Source organism: Asterias amurensis, chromosome 19 (genome assembly GCF_032118995.1).
Source record: "Asterias amurensis chromosome 19, ASM3211899v1".
Taxonomy (NCBI): domain Eukaryota; kingdom Metazoa; phylum Echinodermata; class Asteroidea; order Forcipulatida; family Asteriidae; genus Asterias; species Asterias amurensis.
Window position 1 is genome coordinate 375,421 of NC_092666.1, and position 21,242 is coordinate 396,662.

At 39.2% G+C, this 21,242-nt stretch overlaps 3 protein-coding genes and 1 pseudogene across 4 annotated transcripts in view; 2 read left to right on the forward strand and 2 right to left on the reverse strand.

The window, feature by feature from the left end:
* Positions 1–21,242, reverse strand: part of LOC139951715 (lysosomal alpha-glucosidase-like) — a 232,474-nt gene that overhangs the window by 184,032 nt on the left and 27,200 nt on the right. The window lies entirely within an intron of this gene.
* Positions 4,172–8,599, forward strand: LOC139951716 (integrase/recombinase xerD homolog). Its single transcript, XM_071950766.1, has 2 exons — positions 4,172–4,452; positions 7,367–8,599. Exons 1-2 carry the CDS (start codon positions 4,191–4,193, stop codon positions 8,356–8,358), a joined length of 1,254 nt encoding a protein of 417 aa, XP_071806867.1. The 5' UTR covers positions 4,172–4,190; the 3' UTR covers positions 8,359–8,599.
* LOC139951398 (uncharacterized) lies at positions 8,500–11,557 on the forward strand. The gene is made up of 3 exons (XM_071950283.1): positions 8,500–8,518; positions 9,904–10,106; positions 11,483–11,557. The coding sequence occupies exons 1-3, from the start codon at positions 8,500–8,502 to the stop codon at positions 11,555–11,557; spliced, it is 297 nt and encodes a 98-aa protein (XP_071806384.1).
* Positions 19,601–20,496, reverse strand: LOC139951718 (uncharacterized; annotated as a pseudogene).

Here is a 21,242-nt window from a genome sequence, read left to right on the forward strand (position 1 = left end):
TGAATTATATATTAAACAATGAATTATTTGTAAATAGTTGCGTTAAATAATGTTTACACTTGGCACCTCAAAAGGGAACGTGTTCCTTTAATTGTTAGTTGTTCGAGCAACAACCTTTTTGATGCTAAATTACCATAATACACATCGAGAAAAAAACTTTGCATTTTGACGAGCTATTTGACGAGCTTATTTCATTGACTCAAACACTGACCCTGACAATATCCGAACACCTTGTTTTTGTTTCTACAAACACTAAATTCTATTTAGGCAACAGCCCGAACAACTCTTTGTTAGGTGTTCAGGCAACAGCCCGAACAACTCTTTGATTTTGTTCGTTTTTTTTTTTAGGTGTTCCGAACAACTCTTTGATTTTTTTTGTGATTTTTTTTTAGGTGTTCGGGTAACAGCCCAAACAACTCTTTGTTATTGTTCGTGTTTTTTTTAGGTGTTCGGGCAACAGCCCGAACAACTCTTTGTTATTGTTCGGGTTTTTTAGGTGTTCGGGCCAACAGCCCGGAACACCTCTTATTTTTTTTTTTTTTTTTTTTCTTTTTCTTCATACTTCTTTTTCTTCATACTTCTTCTTCTTCTTCTCAGCGTCCCTTGTCCGCTAACAAAAGCGCCTTTCTAAAACTCGTATGAACTTGAAACTTCACACATAGTTAGCGATTTATTAGGAGAGGAAACTGTGTGAATTACGTCATGATGACGTCATCAATTCTTGAGTTTTGAATATTCAAAGTTTATTAATTCAAAAAATCATAACTTTTGATCTACATGAGGGATTTTTACAATCGAAACATCATCGGAATCGTCATTGAAAACTCCGTAAACGCCCCACAGACATGACCCCATTTTGATGTTGTCTTCCGGCTCAAAAGAGAGGTTGAAAATTTCAAAATTCACGCCTAAAGAACAACGTAAATCCCCATTGGTATGTGCATAAACATTGCATACACACAACGTGTAGTGTATTAGCGGTGCAGCAGAGTCACGCTTCAGTGATCATCCATAGAGCGCGAAAAAGCTTCATGAAGAATAGTCTTCGTTCCAGGCGGTTAAAACTTTAGTTGCCCCTTACAGTCTTTTCTACAGTCGTCAATATTTCCTAAGTTCATACATTGTATAACCTAAACTACATAAGCTATTTTGACAATCTATACATCATATGAAAGGACTTTACGTACTTAACAGAAATGGATATGTTGGTGAACTTTCGTTGACCTTTTGACCTGTTTAAACCGGAAGTGACTGTGAAATGATTTGAAAGGGCGTTGTTTATTGCCTTTTAGGTTGAAATATACATCCTTTGATGCTTTACCATCACAGCATACAAGTCTGGCAAAGGTCTGGTTTAAAACAAATATTACCGATGACGTCACCAAACATACACTTTTACTAGATGACGTAATCATGTTGTTTTGACAGTTTTTGCAATTTGAATCATTTATTACAAATCTTGAGAAAAAAGCAAGGTGTAATATTTGTTTTTTAATCCAGGCTTTTACTCCCGGAAACCAAACACCTTGAGTTTGTTCACAAACTCTCAATCTCTAGTTAGGTGTTCGGCCAACAGCCGAACAACTATTGTTATTGTTCTGTTTTTTTGTTTGTGTTTTTTTGTGTTTTTTTTCCTCGTGTTCTTCTTTCCCTGCGAACCTTCTCCAGCAATTTTAAACAAAAGTAAAGCTTGTACAAACTTAAAACTTACTATGTACATAGGCAATAGTGAGTAGATGAAACCGCCACTTTTTGGGAATGATGACGTCATTGATGACGGCATGGCAAGGTTTTTAAAGTTGAAAAACGACATTTGCTTTTCGCTGTATCTCAACGAATATGAATGCTATGATGTTCATACTTGGGCATCGGATAGATAAAGACTTGGACAACATTTGAAAAGTTAACGCAAAAATCGTATGACCTTAACTTCCGGTCAAAGTTCGCCTTCGCAATTTTTTTTATCAAAAAACAACTTTTGAGCTTTAAAACAAAAGTAAAGCTTGTACAAACTTAAAACTTACTATGTACATATAATAGTGATTAGATGAAACCGCCACTTTTTTGGACATGACAGGGTTTTTAATGTTCAAAAATGATCATTTGCTTGTTGCTGTATCTCAACGATTACAACAGCTATGATGTTCATACTTAGGCATCAGATAGTTTAAGACTTAAGCAACATTTGAAAAGTTAACGCCAAAATCGTACGACCTTAACTTCCGGGTCGCTACCCTGGGTCAAAGTTCGCCTTCGTGTTTTTTTATTCGTGTTTTTTCATCAAAAAACAACTTTTGAGCTTTTAAACAAAAGTTAAGCTTGTATAAACTTTAAACTTACATGTACTACGTACATAGGCACCAGTAAGTTGATGAAACCGCCACTTTTTTGGAATGATGACGTCATGACAGGGTTTTTAATGTTAAAAAAATGACCATTTGCTTGTTGCTGTATCTCAACGAATATAATAGGGTTTAATGCGTAACGCAGTAAACCGATTTAACACCAGGAAATATGCATAATTATAGTCAGGTTGCACAGTCGGGGCTATAAGCGATTGGGATTGTCAGGGCGCATTCAGACGTGGTTCCATTGTTCTTTTCAACCAACCAAAGCAAGGCATTTTGGGGAAAGGGTGCTTGTCTTTCTGGGAACCGTCATTGAATATTCTGCCACCGAGGAGTTAAGATAGATTGTATAGTTTCGCAAAGTTCGGTACTTTCTTGGCAACTCGCTGGAAGTGGGAACCGCATTGAAGAAATCCAAGTGATACCTGATGAGGAGGGCGAAGATGGGCGGCTACAGAGAGTGGTGAAGCCGATGGCTTACTAGCCGGGCCAATCGGGTGAGTCGCTACATTTTCATACCTAATGCTGGGGCAAGTACAGCCCCAACAGTAACGCTAGTAGGTAACACGAGTACCGTGAATACGGAAAGGTTTCAAACATCTAGTATGTATAAAGGGTCAATAATTGCGAACATCCCACAGATTAATAGTCAGGATATTTCACGGCCTTTACACGTAACTCGGGGTATAACGGGCCAACATTTTCAAAGCATGAGTACAGGTACACAAGGACAAGAAAGGGCGGACAATCAAAATTTTCTGGCAGCTTGCCGTTTAATATGAAAGTTAGTCAGAGCTTGTGTCAGTCAGGCCAATCAGGAATAAGTAAGCCTAGTAGTTTAGTGTACAACTTGGCAAACTCTAGTCAATATTCAGGGTATTCCATACATAACAGGGATGGGGCATGTAGTAGGTTAGGAGGGACATCATCTTCAATAGAACTGGGCGGTGCCCAACTTTCAAATGCAGGGTGCAAAATAAGTACAGTAGGGAGCAGTTGCATGTGGGGGTCCATTGATTGCACAGCGGGCTCTTGAAGCATACCGATGGCGGATAACATGCAGCATATGAATTAACCATCAACTCCCTTTAATCCATTGATATCGGTTCGTAGCGAATTGGGCGAGGGCCAACCGCTAACCTTAAAATTTTTAAGATTATTCATAGCGAGTTTGTTAATTTTCTTTTCGTTATTGCACGACAGGTGCAGCACGCTCGTTAGAGCGTGCCATGATTACGTAAGGTTTCCTTTCACATTCTCCCTTAAAACGGGGCGTTTTCAGCTTAGCAATCACTCTCGGTAGAGCAACTTACCTCGCTACACACTCAATCGTCCGTTCTCTATGCTCTAATCTTATAATACCGTACACAACAAATTAGAAGATGAATCCTGAGGCTTCGAATGAAGACATACTTTTGGCAATACAAACCTTGTCAAGCAGTATAGACACCAAAGTGGAGTCTGCAATCAAGAAACAACGGACATCAGCTGAAATTGAGTATGAATTTAAGAGCATCGGAAACAAAGACCAGTTTCGACATACTGAAAAACTCAATGCTCTGGTAGAATCGGCCATTGCATCAATAAAAGTTGGAGACCTTAACTCCGGATTGGGTCTACTTAGTTCAGTTATAGAGCTGAATAAACAACGCCAGAAGCTTATCAAGGTTGCAGATAGATCTACACAAGGCTGGGCAACCGTTAAAGAATACATCACGGACGAGTTGGCAGATGACTCCGGAGACGAAAAAAGACTGAAAAAGGCCGAAAAGTCTGCTGCATCCAAAAAGGCCGAGCTCAAGAAATCTAAGGCGAAGCCCACTCGTCCTTCCCAGTTCAGCCATGGAGCCCCATCTCGTGCTCCTTATTCTTTTCGTCCTTTCGCCCCCAGTCATTTCAGCAGCCCATACCGACCAGAGAGTCGCACCTGCTTCCAGTGCGGCATTACTGGACACGTCCGGACCAGTTGCCCTTCCCTACGTGCACTACGACAACCACGAAGACTGCAAACTCCAGCCACCGGACTCTCAGACACATCCGGCCATTAGAAACTGGGAATCGGCTGAAGGCGATTTACCCGGTCACATGCCCACAGGCGTAAAAGGTAAACTTAAACCTTGTATTTCATTCTGGAGAAATGTTCTCAAAGCAAGCCCCTTTGTATTAGATGTTATAGAAACAGGTTATAAGATTCCGTTTTATTTAGAACCACCACCCATTGTTTTGAAAAACAATAAGTCCAGCCTAAACCACGCCCAGTTTGTTGAGACCGCCATTTCCGAATTGATCACAAAAAGATGCATTGTAGAATTAGACTCGCCGCCATATTGCTGTAACCCTTTAACCGTTGCAGAAGGTAAAAAGCTGCGCTTGGTTTTAGATTTGCGGCATCCGAACCATTTCATTTGGAAATCAAAGTTCAAGTACGAAGACCTCGCCCATATCGCTCCAGCACTTGACAGTAACCAGGTGTATTTTTCTTTCGACCTTGAATCTGGATATCACCACGTAGAAATATTTCCGCCACATCAAAAATACTTGGGTTTTTCCTGGCATCATTGCGATAACCATGTTAGATATTACATGTTTACTGCCCTTCCATTTGGATTAAGCAGCGCATGCCACCTTTTTACTAAGCTAACAAGGCCGCTAGTGTATTTTTGGCGCTCTCAGGGTATTATTTCTTTCATGTACATTGACGACGGTCTTATAATTTCATCAGACCATGCTTCAGCGCAAAGTAGCAAAATATAGTGCGAAATACCATCAACAATAGCGGCTTTGTTCCTAGTAAAACAAAATGCATATGGGAACCCACCGAAGAAATACAATACTTGGGTCTCATCATTGATTCCAGGAATTTGCTGTTTCGCTTACCACAGAAGAAACTGTACAAACTTCTGTCAACGATCTCTGCAATTTTTACGGCACACAAAGCCAACAATTGTGTACCAGTTAAACAGCTGGCATGTTTCACGGGTCAAGTGATCTCGATGTCCCTAGCATTGAGCCCCATTGCTAGATTAATGACTCGTGACTCATATAGATCAATCGAATCAAGTGATTCCTGGAATCAATCGATAAAGCTACGCAACGACACTGTAGCTGAACTCGAATTCTGGGCCCAAAACATCGTTTCTCTTAACGGCTTTTCCATCAGACTCAGGCTTGTCCCATCTATGACCATTTATTCAGATGCCAGTGATGTAGGTTACGGCGGATATGTTGAAAACCAACCAAATCTCAAGATTCAAGGAAACTGGTCACAATCAGAAAAACGTAGAAGCTCAACTTGGCGCGAACTAGCAGCGGTCCTTAACTTACTCTTAGAACTTCAACACGTGGTTTCCCACAAAACTATCAAATGGTGTACTGACAATTCAAACGTGCCAAAGATAATCACGTGTGGTAGTGTCAAACCCGATCTACATAACATTGCATTGTCAATATATACTTTGTCTAAGAAACACGATTTCATCCTAATTCCTGAGTGGTTACCTAGAAATGAGAACAAACTCGCTGATAAGATAAGCAAATTTAAAGATTTTGATGATTGGGCAATTGATTCTGTGTCATTCAATCTCATAGACAATCTTTGGGGACCCCACTCAATAGATCGCTTTGCCTCACCTCACAACGCAAAACTCCCCAGGTTCAACGCTAGATTTTGGTGCAAAGCGGTATGCGGCGTAGATGCCTTTTGCCAAAGCTGGACATCTGAAAACAACTATTTCTGTCCCCCCGTGTCCCTTATTATACAAGTCATTAAACGCATTGTTGCGGTCAAAGCAACAGGCACTCTAGTAATCCCAAAATGGACAACATCAGCATTTTGGCCCTTCGTCTGCCCAGACGGCATACACCTAGACTATTCAATTGTAGATTGGAAAGTATTGCAAACGTCATTCAGCCCTTCATCATTGGGTAAGAGCACAGTTTTCCGAAATAATCCCAATTTTTCATGCTTAGCTTTGAGATACGATTTTTCACAATCGTTCAGATCTTCGAACATGGGGTTTTGTCTTTCTCCTCTCGGCATCTGCCCTGAATGTGCCGTTCACGCATAAAAAACTTATATTTTCTTATAAACAGTCGGTCAAAAATTGTTGACGAAGCGACGATTGCGTATGATTGAAAGATATGATTGTATATAACAATGCAGTTGATTGCAATTGGGCTAATTGTAGCCGATGCCGATTTGTGTGCATCACCGTAATGGATGGTTTTTTATAACCAGTATGGGAATCACCTTCGATTTTCCCTCAGATGATATTATTGCATGCATGCCTTTTTGCTTTACCCTTTCTTTGGCGTTCTCTAAATACTATGCGAGGCGAGCAGCTCCGCCATTACAATGTTCACCAAAACATTACGTTTGTGTTGTTTTTTTCTTGTCTATTCTTTAACTTTACATGAGGTAAATTTAGAAAAGAAAATAATTTTCTAACGTAAGAATGGAGTAAGAAAGTTAATTTTCTTTTCGTTATTGCACGACAGGTGCAGCACGCTCGTTAGAGCGTGCCATGATTACGTAAGGTTTCCTTTCACATTCTCCCTTAAAACGGGGCGTTTTCAGCTTAGCAATCACTCTCGGTAGAGCAACTTACCTCGCTTCCCATCGCAACCCGCCCTATCAAAAAAAAAAAAAAAAAAAAAAAAATGCTCGGAGAAAGGATAGCGCGACCTACGTCCAACATCCTGGTCGCGTCCACGGTCCCTCCACAAGTTGGGGGTTTTACGTGGCCACTGAGCGCTGATAACTCAGCCTGGTGTTGGACGCCGAGCTTTTGTTGCACGTTTTTTTTTTTTTTTCAGTAGCAACACCAAATTAAGTGCATATTACACGCACTTGCTTCTATATATTCTGAAACGACAGATAATTTTCCTTATCTCTGAATTTTTGCAGACCGGCTAATTTAGCCATGAATTAGCAATTATTGCATATACATATATATAGCTTTTAGGCTATGGTATGGAGCACAACTTTTGCTGCTCTCTTTTTACTTTGTCTGTTTCAGATAGATGGTTGGCACTCTCTCATTCAGCAACTGACCCGGAACTAAAGCAACTTGCCCTTGGAGCCCTACCAAAACTATTAATGTCATCAAGAGCACACTCAACAACGATAAAATACAGCAATAGTTGGAAACGATGGGAATCATGGGCTTCATCCAAGACCGGCGTCAAATCATTTCCCGTCAACCCAACAGATTTCGCCCTATATTTGTCTTCATTTTATTCATCCGGTCATAAAACGGCAGCAGATTCTGCAGCAGCTGCTGTTGCCTGGGCACATAGCTTGGCTGGATTACCGTCACCTACAAACGATCCATTGGTCAAAACAACCATACAAGGCTACAAGAGACTCACAGCCTCTACCCCAAATCGGAAGGAACCGGTAACACCTGAAATCATGGCAAAACTTTATAATGCTCACGGTCAACCTAGTGCAGCATTAGGCGATTTACGCATCCTATTCGTATGCTTTGTCTGTTACGCAGGTTTCCTTCGTTTCAACGACATCAGTAATGTAAGACGAACGGACTGTAGTATACTCAGTGACAGTCTCGTCATACATTTATGCAAGTCAAAAACTGATCAATACCGCCAGGGCAATAATATAACAATTGCAAGAACATTTCAGCCAACCTGTCCAGTTGTAATCACAGAACGATATTTCCAAGCAATGGGCGATCCTGACACTTCTCCTCTACCGGTACTTCGCAGAATGACACGTTCCAAAACCGGTCTCGTTCCTACTACTCATGGGTTAAGCTACACCAGAACCAGAGAGATTGTACTAGAAGCCCTCCGACCATTCGTTCCAGATATTCACAAGTTCGGACTCCATAGCCTGAGGTCAGGCGGTGCATCCGCAGCTTCAAAGGCCCTACTCCCATCTCACTTAATATCCATGCACGGAAGATGGAAAACCGAAAAGGCCAGAAATGCATACATAAAAACTGATCCGCAAACACGTTTGCTCCCCTCATCTGTACTTGGAATTTGAAATTGAATTTAATGAGATTATGTGAATAATTGGCTAGTTAAGCCGACGAGAATAATGATGAAATTTAAATTAAATGAGTTGAATTAAGTATGTGAATGTCATGAATAAATACTATGCGAGGCGAGCAGCTCCGCCATTACAATGTTCACCAAAACATTACGTTTGTGTTGTTTTTTTTCTTGTCTATTCTTTAACTTTACATGAGGTAAATTTAGAAAAGAAAATAATTTTCTAACGTAAGAATGGAGTAAGAAAGTGGATTTTGCTGTGATCTTATAAAGAAGAGTGACCCTATAGTAGTACAAATAGCCTACCGCAAACCTTAAAATTTTTAAGATTATTCATAGCGAGTTTGTGGATTTCGCTGTGATCTTATAAAGCAGAGTGACCCTATATTAGTACAAATAGCGGTCAAGACACAATATTTCTTGCTGGCTGTAAACGAGGGGGATTTTATAATATGGAAAGATAATAAACACAGGCGTCCAATTACTTCTATACATTACATGGACCTCTGCATTTTTTGACTTATGTAGCAGTGTATTTGCGAGCTCATCTCCATAGAACACATAGAATTATTGAAATAGTGTCAGATCGTACGCACAGAGAGCAGCAGCTCGTCCAATAAGGGGGGGATGGCGCACTTTTAGAATGAGGCAGCAATTAACACCAGTTAGATCATGGGCATAATTGACGATGAATTATGGGCATTGCACGTCACAGCACTATGTGTTAATCAAGCTCTAGAACAAAGTGTACATAAAGAATAGAAGGGCAATACCAAGTTTCATTGTGACCTTTCGGAATGATTGATCATTATTAGACACTAAATGGCCAGCTTCCATAAATCAAGGGGTAGCCTATTGCATAATATTAAAATTAAAGACCTTTGCATCTTCTTCCATTTGTACATACGTATCTGGTATTTCATATGTTTAATGAATAGGGTGGTATAGATGGCCTTAGCTTTCGATCCAACCGGACCTAGTTCAGAGGCATAAAACAAGTACAAACAAATACATATCCATGCACAGAAAAAGAGAGGGGAAATGGATTAAATGAAGAAAGAAGCGGGAAAATAACAGCCAATCAAAGTTTCTATTTCAGAAACAATTGGTGGCTATGAACCAATACGAGTAGAGTGGCGAGGACAAAGGAGGTTTCATATGAAAGGATGGATTACTGGACCATAAAAGTGGTAAATGCATTGTTCGTTAACAATGCAGGGAAACATGAAAGGGTAGAATTAGAGAACAAGTTGCATCATGATGCAGTTAACAATGGTCAATTAATAGAGAAATGCAAGATCAAAAGTACGATGGTATTAAAAATAGGTATGAGGGACCTGTGGAAAAAAGAAGGGGGGTTACTTACATGAGATAGTTATAGTAACAAATATATAGGACAACTTAAAAAAATTAATTTATACTTGAGTTACAGAATATAAACAACATTATAGTTCTCACGCAGAAGTGAAGTGGGGGTAACGGGAAGTTATTTAACACCAGTGTTTATGTTTGGTCCAAAGGGCTTGACTGTCTTGAGTTGGTGAATCCAGTGTGATTCTCTATGCTTGCAGTTATATTTCATATGTTCATAAATTGCACAAATGGGAGGATCCCACGGGTAGTTTCATTGTTTCTAAGATGAATGAGGATTGTAGACGCTTGGACCCTCGGCAAGATTCAAGATGTTCCATTACATTTCCAGTGCTGAGCAGTCTGGTTAGTTTTTACCGCCAGTCTGCAAAATATTGAATTATTCGGTTGGGTCCTGAGGCGAATTAGAATAAATCTGCTTTATACTTGTTAAGTATAAAGAGTTACACGGTTCAATGGTTTGGCGGGAACATTGAATAGGACTGGGTGCGGTACCCAGGGTAAGGCTTATCTGGCTATGCTATCATTACACACATTAAAGCTTTGTTAATTTAGTCTTTTTTTAGTCGTTATATAGTTTAAGTATCATCGGTAACAGTAGCAGCTACCATAGCTTAGCAGGGAGGTCAGTACTAGCTTGAACCTGAAAGCGCTGATTTGCATAGATCAGGTGTACGTTTCCAATATCGGTTGGTTTTTCGTATCTGGCGGTCAACACAGCACTGATGTTCCATGGCAATGACACGTTGTGTCGTAAAAATGTCGGTCCAAAATGTAACGAACAATGGAGGCGGGCTAAACCGTAAAGCTTACGTATATGAACAACAAAGGCGCATGATTAAAAATTATCAGTTGATCCGGTTATTCAAGTTACAGGGTGTAATTATTGTCAGTGAAGACGAAAATTCGGTCGTTACAAAAAGTAACAAACATTATAATGTGGGACTAAACGTACAGAGTATGTACATGAGATGAGAAGACGCATGATTAAAAATGATCGAGTGATCCACTTATTCAAGTTACAGGGTGTAATTATTGGCAGTGAAGATAACAATTCGTAAAGTGGTTACAAAAAGTAACCCATTATAATGTTGGATTAAAATGTAACATAGCATACACATGAAATGACAAGATGCATGATTAAAAATAGGTTCAATTACAGGGTGTAATTTTTACAGTGAAGACAAAAATGTTCGATGCAAACGTAGAAGAGTGTGAAGATGAAAAGAGAAGATGAATGATTAAAAAGGAATCAGTTGCTCCGGTTGCAGCATAGCTTGCAGACATCTTCATCCGGTTGCAGCATAGCTTGCAGACATACCATATTTGACCTATATGACCTTTATTAAAGTAGCATAGTTAATGTTTAAAGTATAATCAGCACATGAAGCTCTGCTGTTAAAAGCAGCATTCTTGGTTGCCCTTTTCGGTTATTCTGAGGGTGAGTGAGTTTACAACTCACGATGGCAAATTCCCGGGCGTTGCGTATTGGTGATATTTCCTTTAATCAGGAAGGGAATTTGCAAGTAGTTCTAAGATATTCAAAAACGGATCAAGTGGGTAAAGTTCAATCATTTCTATTGACAGGAATGCCAATACTTCACCGTTTGTACATTGAGGGGGACCCTATGTCAGCCAGACAAGTTAATCACATCTTAAAGTAGGGATTAAGGCCATCAGGTAAACCCCACACCCTTTTCAGTTCATAGTTGCAGGATATATTTGGGGTTCGGGAGGAACAAATCAAAAGTATGGGGAGATGGAAGTCTGGAGCACGTGAATCCTACATTAGGCCAGACTTAATGTTTTCAATTGTCTAAAAAGGGGTAGCTTGTAGCAAGGTCATAAATAAGCAGTGTAGACAACCGCTTCTTTAATTAACATATTGCTGTTTAAGATAAATAATCATTTACAAGATTGGTGAATGTTGAGTTGGTTGTTAACAAATTGTGTACAACATTTTCAACTACATACAAGACTTTGACAAGATAAAATATTGGTCAGAACAGATTACCCAGGCTGTTTTTCTTTGAATTTGTTTTTATACAGTAGTTTATCGGGGACAGTATCATTCGCCACAGCAGCGGCACAGTGGTGGTACAGTGACATGGAAAGGCGTGTCTGGGGCACGCCTGGACGGCTGGGACTAGGCTCAGGAGATACGGCAAAAGGCGAGGTCCCGACGACAATAGTGTTACATCTAAGGACCAAAGATATCTTGAAGGAAAATTCGGGACAGATAAGACATAGGGTAAAAGGGAGCCTAAAGATGTTCATCAATCCGATGCAAGAACGTGGGTACCGGGACAGTATCATTCGCCACAGCAGCGACACAGTGGTGGGACAGTGACATGGAAAGACGTGTCTGGGGCACGCCTGGACGGCTGGCACTAGGCTCAGGAGATACCTGGCAAAAGGCGAGGTCCCGACGACAATAGTGTTATATCTAGGGACCAAAGATATCTTGAAGGAAAATTCGGGACAGAGTAGACATAGGGTAAAGAGAGCCTAAAGGTAATTAGGAACATCCTACCCAACACACGGTTAATTTGGTCAGACATTTTGTTAAGGGTGAAGTATCAAGGTAAAGTTAAAGGAGGGCAGAAAAACGCTGCACTTGGGATTTAAATATGTATGCAAAGAAGATACTTCGGGAGATGCAAAACGCACCTGTTATAAAACAACCCCATCTCATTAACCCTTCCCGGAAGGTGCGTACTGGCGAGACATGATTCATTTGGTTCCATCAAAATTTATCAGACGGGTTGAGGTTCTCCACTTCACACTCGGAGAAAGTTTTGTTACAAAAAAAAAAAAAAAAAAAAAAGGGGGGGATGTTTGGGCAAATTTTTATATCAAAATTTGCTTTGGCGGTAAGTTTAGGTTGTTCCTATAAACAAGAAGCTAATAGGCATTGTAGCCTGTGAGGAAGTGGTAAATTAATTTATGTGAATTGATATGGATAAATATGGTGGTAATAAAATGATGTGATTGTATATAAAGAAGTAGATTAATTTGGTACCTTCTTGGCAACTCGCTGGAAGTGGGAACCTCATTGACCCGGAGTTTTCTCCAGTCAATGAGTGCATTTATAATTATAATAATTTATAATAATAATTTAATTATAATAATTGTAATTAGTCTGGTACCTTCTTTGGCAAATCGCCGAGAAGTGGGAACCTTTGCGGATTGGAAATTTACCGTTCGCAAAGTGAGGAATTGGGACCCTTTGCGAATTGGTCTCAAAGTGTATTATAATGGGAACTGGTATACTTCTTTATGAGTGTGGATATCACTGGATGGAATTAAATAAAGGGAAATCCCTTATATTATTATGAATTGACGTTTTACCACCGAATTCAGAGTACGGAATAAATTAACTCTTGGCAGAGTTCACTACAACAACAAATCCTTGTGTCTGTGTATATTTATCAGGTGGTAATAGGGTTTAATGCGTAACGCAGTAAACCGATTTAACACCAGGAAATATGCATAATTATAGTCAGGTTGCACAGTCGGGGCTATAAGCGATTGGGATTGTCAGGGCGCATTCAGACGTGGTTCCATTGTTCTTTTCAACCAACCAAAGCAAGGCATTTTGGGGAAAGGGTGCTTGTCTTTCTGGGAACCGTCATTGAATATTCTGCCACCGAGGAGTTAAGATAGACTGTATAGTTTCGCAAAATTCCCTCCCTCCCTCCCTGGGGTTAGTGGAAGGGTCAGGGTATTACGGAATACGTGGTACAGATTGATATGACTGATAATCTTACAACTTACACTTAAAGCGGTAAGTTTAGGTTGTTCCTATAAACAAGAAGCTAATAGGCATTGTAGCCTGTGAGGAAGTGGTAAATTAATTTATGTGAATTGATATGGATAAATATGGTGGTAATAAAATGATGTGATTGTATATAAAGAAGTAGATTAATTTGGTACCTTCTTGGCAACTCGCTGGAAGTGGGAACCTCATTGACCCGGAGTTTTCTCCAGTCAATGAGTGCATTTATAATTATAATAATTTATAATAATAATTTAATTATAATAATTGTAATTAGTCTGGTACCTTCTTTGGCAAATCACCGAGAAGTGGGAACCTTTGCGGATTGGAAATTTACCGTTCGCAAAGTGAGGAATTGGGACCCTTTGCGAATTGGTCTCAAAGTGTATTATAATGGGAACTGGTATACTTCTTTATGAGTGTGGATATCACTGGATGGAATTAAATAAAGGGAAATCCCTTATATTATTATGAATTGACGTTTTACCACCGAATTCAGAGTACGGAATAAATTAACTCTTGGCAGAGTTCACTACAACAACAAATCCTTGTGTCTGTGTATATTTATCAGGTGGTAAAAGCTATTATGTTCATACCTGGGCATCGGATAGATAAAGACTTGGACAACATTTGAAAAGTGAACGCTAAAATCGTACGACCTTAACTTCCGGGTCGTTACCCTAGGTCAAAGTTCGCCTTTGTGTTTTTTTCATCAAAAAAACTACTTTTGAGCTTATCTACGGCATAACTCAAGATTGAGATCGATTTGAACCTTGAAACTCAATAGATAGTTGAACCTTAGTATTTTTAAGACAACACATGCCTAATTACGTCATAATGACGTCATCAGGTATTAAATAACAATAAAACATTGTTTAAAATGTGTAAAAATCATATGGCGCGAACGTTTTTGGGGGCATCCCAAAAGCGCTCTTGTTTGTCCTACAAAAGAGGGCACTGTTGATTATCAAATCTGTGTACATCATCCCGTGCAGGGGTAGCTAAATTTTTAAAGGGTTTCCATAAATTGCAAATTAAAACCTAAAGCCAATCTCACACAAACATGTTGCATTTGTGAAGAAAAAAGGAGTTGTTAAAAACTGTGATAAGTTTAACTATAAAAATTAACGACACGTTGTAGAAAAAGTCATCTTTATGGTTCAATGTTTTCGAACTACGTCATCACAAAACGTCCAACCGAACACCGTGTTTTTGTAATTAACAACAATTCTATGTCTAGTAAGGTGTTCGGACTCAAGTCCGAAGACCTCTTTTTTTTTCTTTTCTTTTTTTTTTTTTCTGCGTGGTTTTTGTCCGCTAACAAAGACATACTTGCTAAGCTCACATAAACTTGAAACTTCACACATAGTTAGATATTCATTAGTAGATAAAACCGTTTTAGTTTCGTCATGATGACGTCATCAGGTGTCGAATTACAAGGTTTTTAGGTTCAAAAAGTGACCATTTGCTTTTCGCTATATGTCTTCGAATTTTACAGTTATGATATTCATAATTACGCATCTGATAGATCAAGACTGGGACTACATTTGAAAAGTTAACGTCAAAATCGTATGACCCCTCCTTCTGTTCGTACCGGAAGGTCAAAGTTTGCAATTGTATATTTTTCTTCAAAAATACATCTCCGTCCCTTGCCCTCTAACAAAAGCACACTTCCCAAACCTGTATTAACTTCACACACAGTTAGATATTTATTAGGAGAAGAAACCGTTTGAGTTACGTCACGATGACGTCATCAATTCTTGAGTTATGAATTTTCAAAGTTTATTATTTCAAAAAATCATAACTTTTGATCTACATGATGGGTTGTTACAATCGACACATCATCGGAAAGTTTGTTAAAAACTCCGTAAATGCCTCGCAGACATGATCCCATTTTGATCTCGTCTTCTGGTTAAAAATCGAGTTTGAAAATTCATAATTTCATGTATTATGAAAGTTACATAGTTAGATATTAAGTTACGTCATAATGACGTCAACCGTTCTTGAATTATGGTCATTCAAAGTTTATTATTTAAAAAAAATCATAACTTCTGATCTACACAGGGGATTCTTACAATCAATACATCATCTGAATCATCATTAAAAACTCTGTAAACGCCTCGCAGACATAATCCCATTTTGACATTGTCTTATGGTTCAAAAGTAAGCATTTGTATATTTTCTTGGCCTAAGTGTTTATGCCTAACGCAGCATACCCCTCGCGACTATAGCTTCGGGCCAACAGCCGGAACACCTCTTATTTTTGTTCATTTTTTTAATTTTTTTTTATTGATACTTCTTCTTCTTCTTTTTCTGTCTGTCCCTTGTCTGCTAACAGAAACATCTTTCCAAAGATGGTATGAACTTGAAACTTCACACATAGTTAGATATTTATTAGGACAAGAAACCGTTGAAGTTACGTCATGATGACGTCATCCGTTCTTGAGTTATGAAAATTCAAGAACTCTTGATCTACATGATGGATTCTTACAATCAATACATCATCGGAAAGGTCATTAAAAACTCCGTAACTGCCTCACAGACATGACCCCATTTTGACCTTGTCTTCCGGTTCAAAATTGAGGTTGAAATATTCCACCATTGGTCGTGTGTAAAGTAAAGATTTTACACGTACAACACGTGTTGAGTCACGCTTCAGTGCTTATCCATAGAGCGCAATGCTTCGCGTATAATAGTCTTCGTTCAAGGCGTTTTCAACATACAGTTCTCTTACGATTACTTAGTCTGTTCTGTACAGTTGTCAATATTTCATAAGTTCATATTTCCTCAACCACAGAAGCTATTTTGACAATCTATACATCATATTGAAGGGCTTTACGTACTTTACAAAAACGCATATGTTGGTGACCTTCTCGTGACCTTTTGACCTGTCTAAACCGGCAGTACCTGTAATATACTTTGAAAAGGCGTCATGTAATGGTTTTTGGGTTGATACATACACCTTTTGATGCTTTACCATTACAGAATACAACTCTGGCAAAGCTCTGGTTTAAAAAATAATACCGAATATGTCACTAAATGTAAGAGCGTCCTCTAGCGGCAGATTAAAAACATCTCAAAATATACTTCTACTATGTCTGTGGTAGAGTTTTTGATAATTGTTTCAAAATTGATATACATAATCTCCCTCATAATAGCAACTTATATGTGGAGTCTAAGCTTGATGACGTCATCATTGCTTTAAAGGTGCACTTTTCAAAGTGTATGCCAAACCAAAAGTTCGACTGAGGTGACACTTGGTGTATTGTTAGTCAAGGACATTAACTTCTTAAACTCGAAAAGACGTCATGATGACGTCATCATGTTGTTTCGACATTTGTTGTTTGTTACAAATCTTGAGACGAAGCAAGTTGCAATATTTGTTTTTTACACCAGGCTTTTTACTCCCGGAAACCGAACACCTAGAGTTTGTTCACAAACTCTCAATGTTTAGTTTTCATTTAGGTGTTCGGGTAACAGCCCGAACAACTCTTTGTTATTGTTCGGGTTTTGTTTTTTGTTTTTTTTTTTTGGGGGGGGGGGTTTTCTTCTTCCTCTCGCTGTCGATTGTCCGCAAGAAAAAGCATAGTTGCGAAGCTTGCATTAAGTTGAAACTTTGCACACATGTAGACAATAACCAGTAGATGATGCAAAAGTTGTTACGTCACGATGACGTCATCAGTTGACGAGATACACTAATTCAAAGTTTATTATTTCAAAAAATCATAACTTTTGATCTACATGAGGGATTCTTACAATCAATACAACATCAGAAAGGTCAATAAAAACTCCGTAAACGCCTCGCAGACATGACCCCTTTTTGATCTTGTCGTCTGGTTCAAAATCGAGGTTGAAAATTCTAAAATTCATGTATAAAGAACTACAAAATTCCCCCATTGATTGCGCGTAAAGATTTTACAATTACATGTACATGTACTTTGTCACCACGTGTAAGCATGCGGTGCATTGCGGTCACCACGTGTAAGTATGCGGTGCATTGAGGAGCATAGTCACGCTCTGCACCACGTGTTGATCGTTTTAGTCTGCGTTCGAGGCGTTCTCAACATAATGTCAGTTTTCTTCAAAAGTAACTCATTGGTTTTATCTATGACCATACTGCGTTGATAACACCGGTTCTCAAGACATTATTGATAATTTTCCAGGTTTGTTTAATATTACCTTTTCCTTATCAAAGGAAGCAGTGAAATAAATCTTTTTCGCTTGTCTTATTACAGTTGTTAACTTGTTTCTGTATTTATCATATTTTCTTTTGTTAGATTCATTTGGGCTGCGGAGATAGCATTTATACAACTTGTGTTTTCATCTGATTGATTTCAACAGACCCTTGGTCATCCAGGGATTGCACACTGATTTCTTACATTTGAATCATTTATATGGAACATGTCTATCAAACACTTCATTTAATTTTGTAACAAACTGAGAGTAACATTCATTTACATTTTCAGCATTAACAATATCATCCCACTGGATTGTGTCAAGTTCACGTTTCATTAAAGAGACGTTTCGATCTCTGGTATCCAGTTCCAATAAAACAAATTATTTGAGTTTTTAGCTTTAACAAAACTTGGACCAAACAATACAATTGGCAAATGATCACTAAGACCTGAAGTAATAATTTCTGCCTGTTGAGAGTCTATGCTGTTGGTGAAAATGTTGTCAATAAGAGTAGCTGTATTACACGTAATTCTTGTTGGTTTGTCTACAGTTGGGCGAAAGGAGTGTGAATATAAGGTGTCCAAAAACTCGCAAGTTGGGTTATGGGAATCACTTTTAAGTAAGTTTATATTGAGATCCCCTAAAATGTAGCACAATTTGTTTTCAGTCGTTAATTTTCTTTGTTCAACCCCAAAAAGCATTTCAAAATTTACCCAGTCAGTTTCCCTTGTGGTTTATATTGATATCTGAAACAAAAAGTTGCATCCCCTTAAGGTGATCCCCTGGCTGCCGCTTCCCAGGTTGTATCGTAATTTGGGTGTGATCCCTGGCTACACGGCAGTTAACGGTTGTATGGCTTCTGACTGGCACCCCCGAACAAAGATATTGACAAAATAGGGACACCGCCAATATAGGGCTAGATAGCTCAGTTGGTAGAGCGTCGGCACGTTAATCCGGAGGTTGTTGGTTCGAATCCTACTCTAGTCAATTCTTTGTTCAACAAGCAGTCGTTAATTTGTTAAGAATTTCATCCATTTCTTTGGAAAAGTTAGAAACAGCATGACCAGGAGGTCTGTCAATTAAACCTGTGATGATATTTTTCTTTGTATTTGAACCGATTTCTAAAAACAATGGATTCAACATGTTCAAAACATCCTGAAGCACTCATAATGTCGGGCCGAATGGTGTATTGCAATGAGTCTTTTACATATAACATGAAACCACCACCATTTTGCATAGGTCTATTTTTGTACTCACAATTATATCCAGGAATGGATAACATAGAATGCGGGGTGCTTTTGAGCCAGTAAGACCGATAATGTGGAACTTATGTTGTATTTCGTTTAGAGTAAGAGTGAGATCTTCAAAATTTTTGTTTACACTTCTGATATTGGCGTGGAAGATTGAAAATGAGTCATTTTCTAATTCATTTGATTTGTCTCTGAGTTGTCTTTCTGAAAGGTATTGAGCACCACAAGAATTAAATCAAAGCTGACTAAGATCCGTTGAATTTAGAACTGTCGGGTTAAAAACACAATCATTGAAAGGAAGAGTAGTGTCATTCAATGGTTCAGAGCTACTGTCGTCACTAGTGCTATCGTTATCACTCATTGTGTGAAAGGAATTCAAATTGGTGATGATGGACAAGCAGACTGATTAAGTACAATGGGGTAATTATCAAGCTAAGAATAAGAAGATGCACTGTGTACATACTGATGAATGCAAAGGGAACAAAATGGCACCACAATATAAAGCAACATGGGGTAACTTGATTTACAAGAAAATAACACAAGTACATTCCAATAAGATTGATTTGTGAAATATACAACTAAATTTAAAGAAATCTTATGATAACACTCAGAAGAAAAAAACACTCAGCTGACGCTAGTAGCAATATGTAGATAACAAGCTAGGAGATTGGGGTTGCTTCCCCAAGCCGAAAGGTCTTGAATGGACCGCTTTTAAGTTTGTATGAGATTACCGCTGGAACGGACATGGGGATGTAGGCAAACTGGACCCTTGAGTCATCACGAATGGATTTGAGATGATCCTCTCTGAGACATTTTCTGCCTGCCCGGATCCTTGAGGTGACGTCATCGGTGATGTAAATGTTAGCTCCTCTGTAGGGATTGTTCTTCAGGGTTCGGGCGACGTTTTTGAGAATGAACTTTCTGTCCGTATATCTGAGTAGCTTGACGTGAATGAGACGTGGGTGAGTCTGACCACCGGACCCGGGGCGAGGTGGTTGGTTTCCCGGAGTGTGGTGGGCCCGTTCAATTTCAACATCTTCACCTCCCTCCAGCTTCATGTGGAAAGCTAGAAAGCCCGCCACAAACTCCTCACAGGACTTTTGATCTTTCTCAGAGCCTTCTGGGACACCATGGATGACGATGTTATTTCTCCTGTTCCGGTTTTGAAGATCATCTAGCTGGTTACTAAGCTTGTGCGTATCACTATGGTGACCGTCGAACCTGCTGTTTGTGGCTGCTAGGAGATTCATATGTTGCTTCTCAAGCATTTCCAGAGATGTTTTTAGGTCGTTAATGTCCTTGATGTTTGTACTAACACGATGATCCGTATCCTGGAGGTTGATTTCAAGGGTGGACAGTCTATATAGCTCCCATGGTTTCCAGAGTAGCGAGAATTTTGTCCAGCTTGGTGTTCACAATGGCCAATGAACCATGACCAGACTGGCAGCCATTTTGCACCCCAATAGGCTCCTTGGGAGATTTGGTCGGAGACGGGTCCCGTTTCCCTCGTTTTTTGCTACCTCTTGATTTTACTCTTATCAGGTGAATCGGCCATGGTCAGCAAGGTTATCAGGTTAGAAGTTGGCAAACAACTAGTGAAATTTTTACGGTAATAGGCTTAATAATGACTATTTTTACACAAATATTTCGAAATGTAATGTGGGTCATAGGGTGTTATACGCCTCTCTCAATATTTATGCATGGCGTCATAATTCTAACCCAAAATGGAGCTATTTCGCACGTCCGCCACTACTTGCAGTGGCTGCGCCCACCTCGTTTTGGGTTAGACGACGTACCTTATGCAAACTTCTAGAAACTATAAGGCTCCCCCGTGAGCCTTATAGGGGTCTAATATTGTGGGCCTCCTTAACGCTACACGTTTTTCAAATCAGCGTTGATAGGTGAAACTGACCGTTAGCCAACAATAACTAAAATTTCTTTTGTACTACACTACCAAAACTTTCCCCACACATTCAATACATTCATAATGCTTGCATTTCCTTTTTAAAAAACATCGTCAAAAAATGACATTTTCACGTCCCACGATACATAGCGTTGCTACAGCACTAAGTAAAGCGAGTTTTCGGAACATGCTGTGTGCCATAAATCTAATTTATCTACTGTTTTGGGTTTTTTTTCGGGGGGGGGGGGGGCGGTAAGAGTGTAGGCCTCTTTTTAGTTTATTCTCATCTGAATTGGTCTTGTAAACTTTCTGGTCAATAGGCTGCACGTTACGGGAGCACTAAACGTGAACGTCAAAAAAGTGTTTTGTTTATTGTCACTTTGGGCTTATTGCATCTC

Excerpts from the sequence above, each read along its gene's own strand:
- LOC139951716 (XM_071950766.1), top strand. The coding sequence starts at position 4,191 with ATGGAGCCCCATCTCGTGCTCCTTATTCTTTTCGTCCTTTCGCCCCCA. Across the intron at positions 4,453-7,366 it reads CATGCCCACAGGCGTAAAAG|ATAGATGGTTGGCACTCTCT; the intron begins GTAAACTTAAAC and ends TGTCTGTTTCAG.
- LOC139951398 (XM_071950283.1), top strand. Across the intron at positions 10,107-11,482 it reads GTTTTTACCGCCAGTCTGCA|AAAAGTATGGGGAGATGGAA; the intron begins AAATATTGAATT and ends GAGGAACAAATC.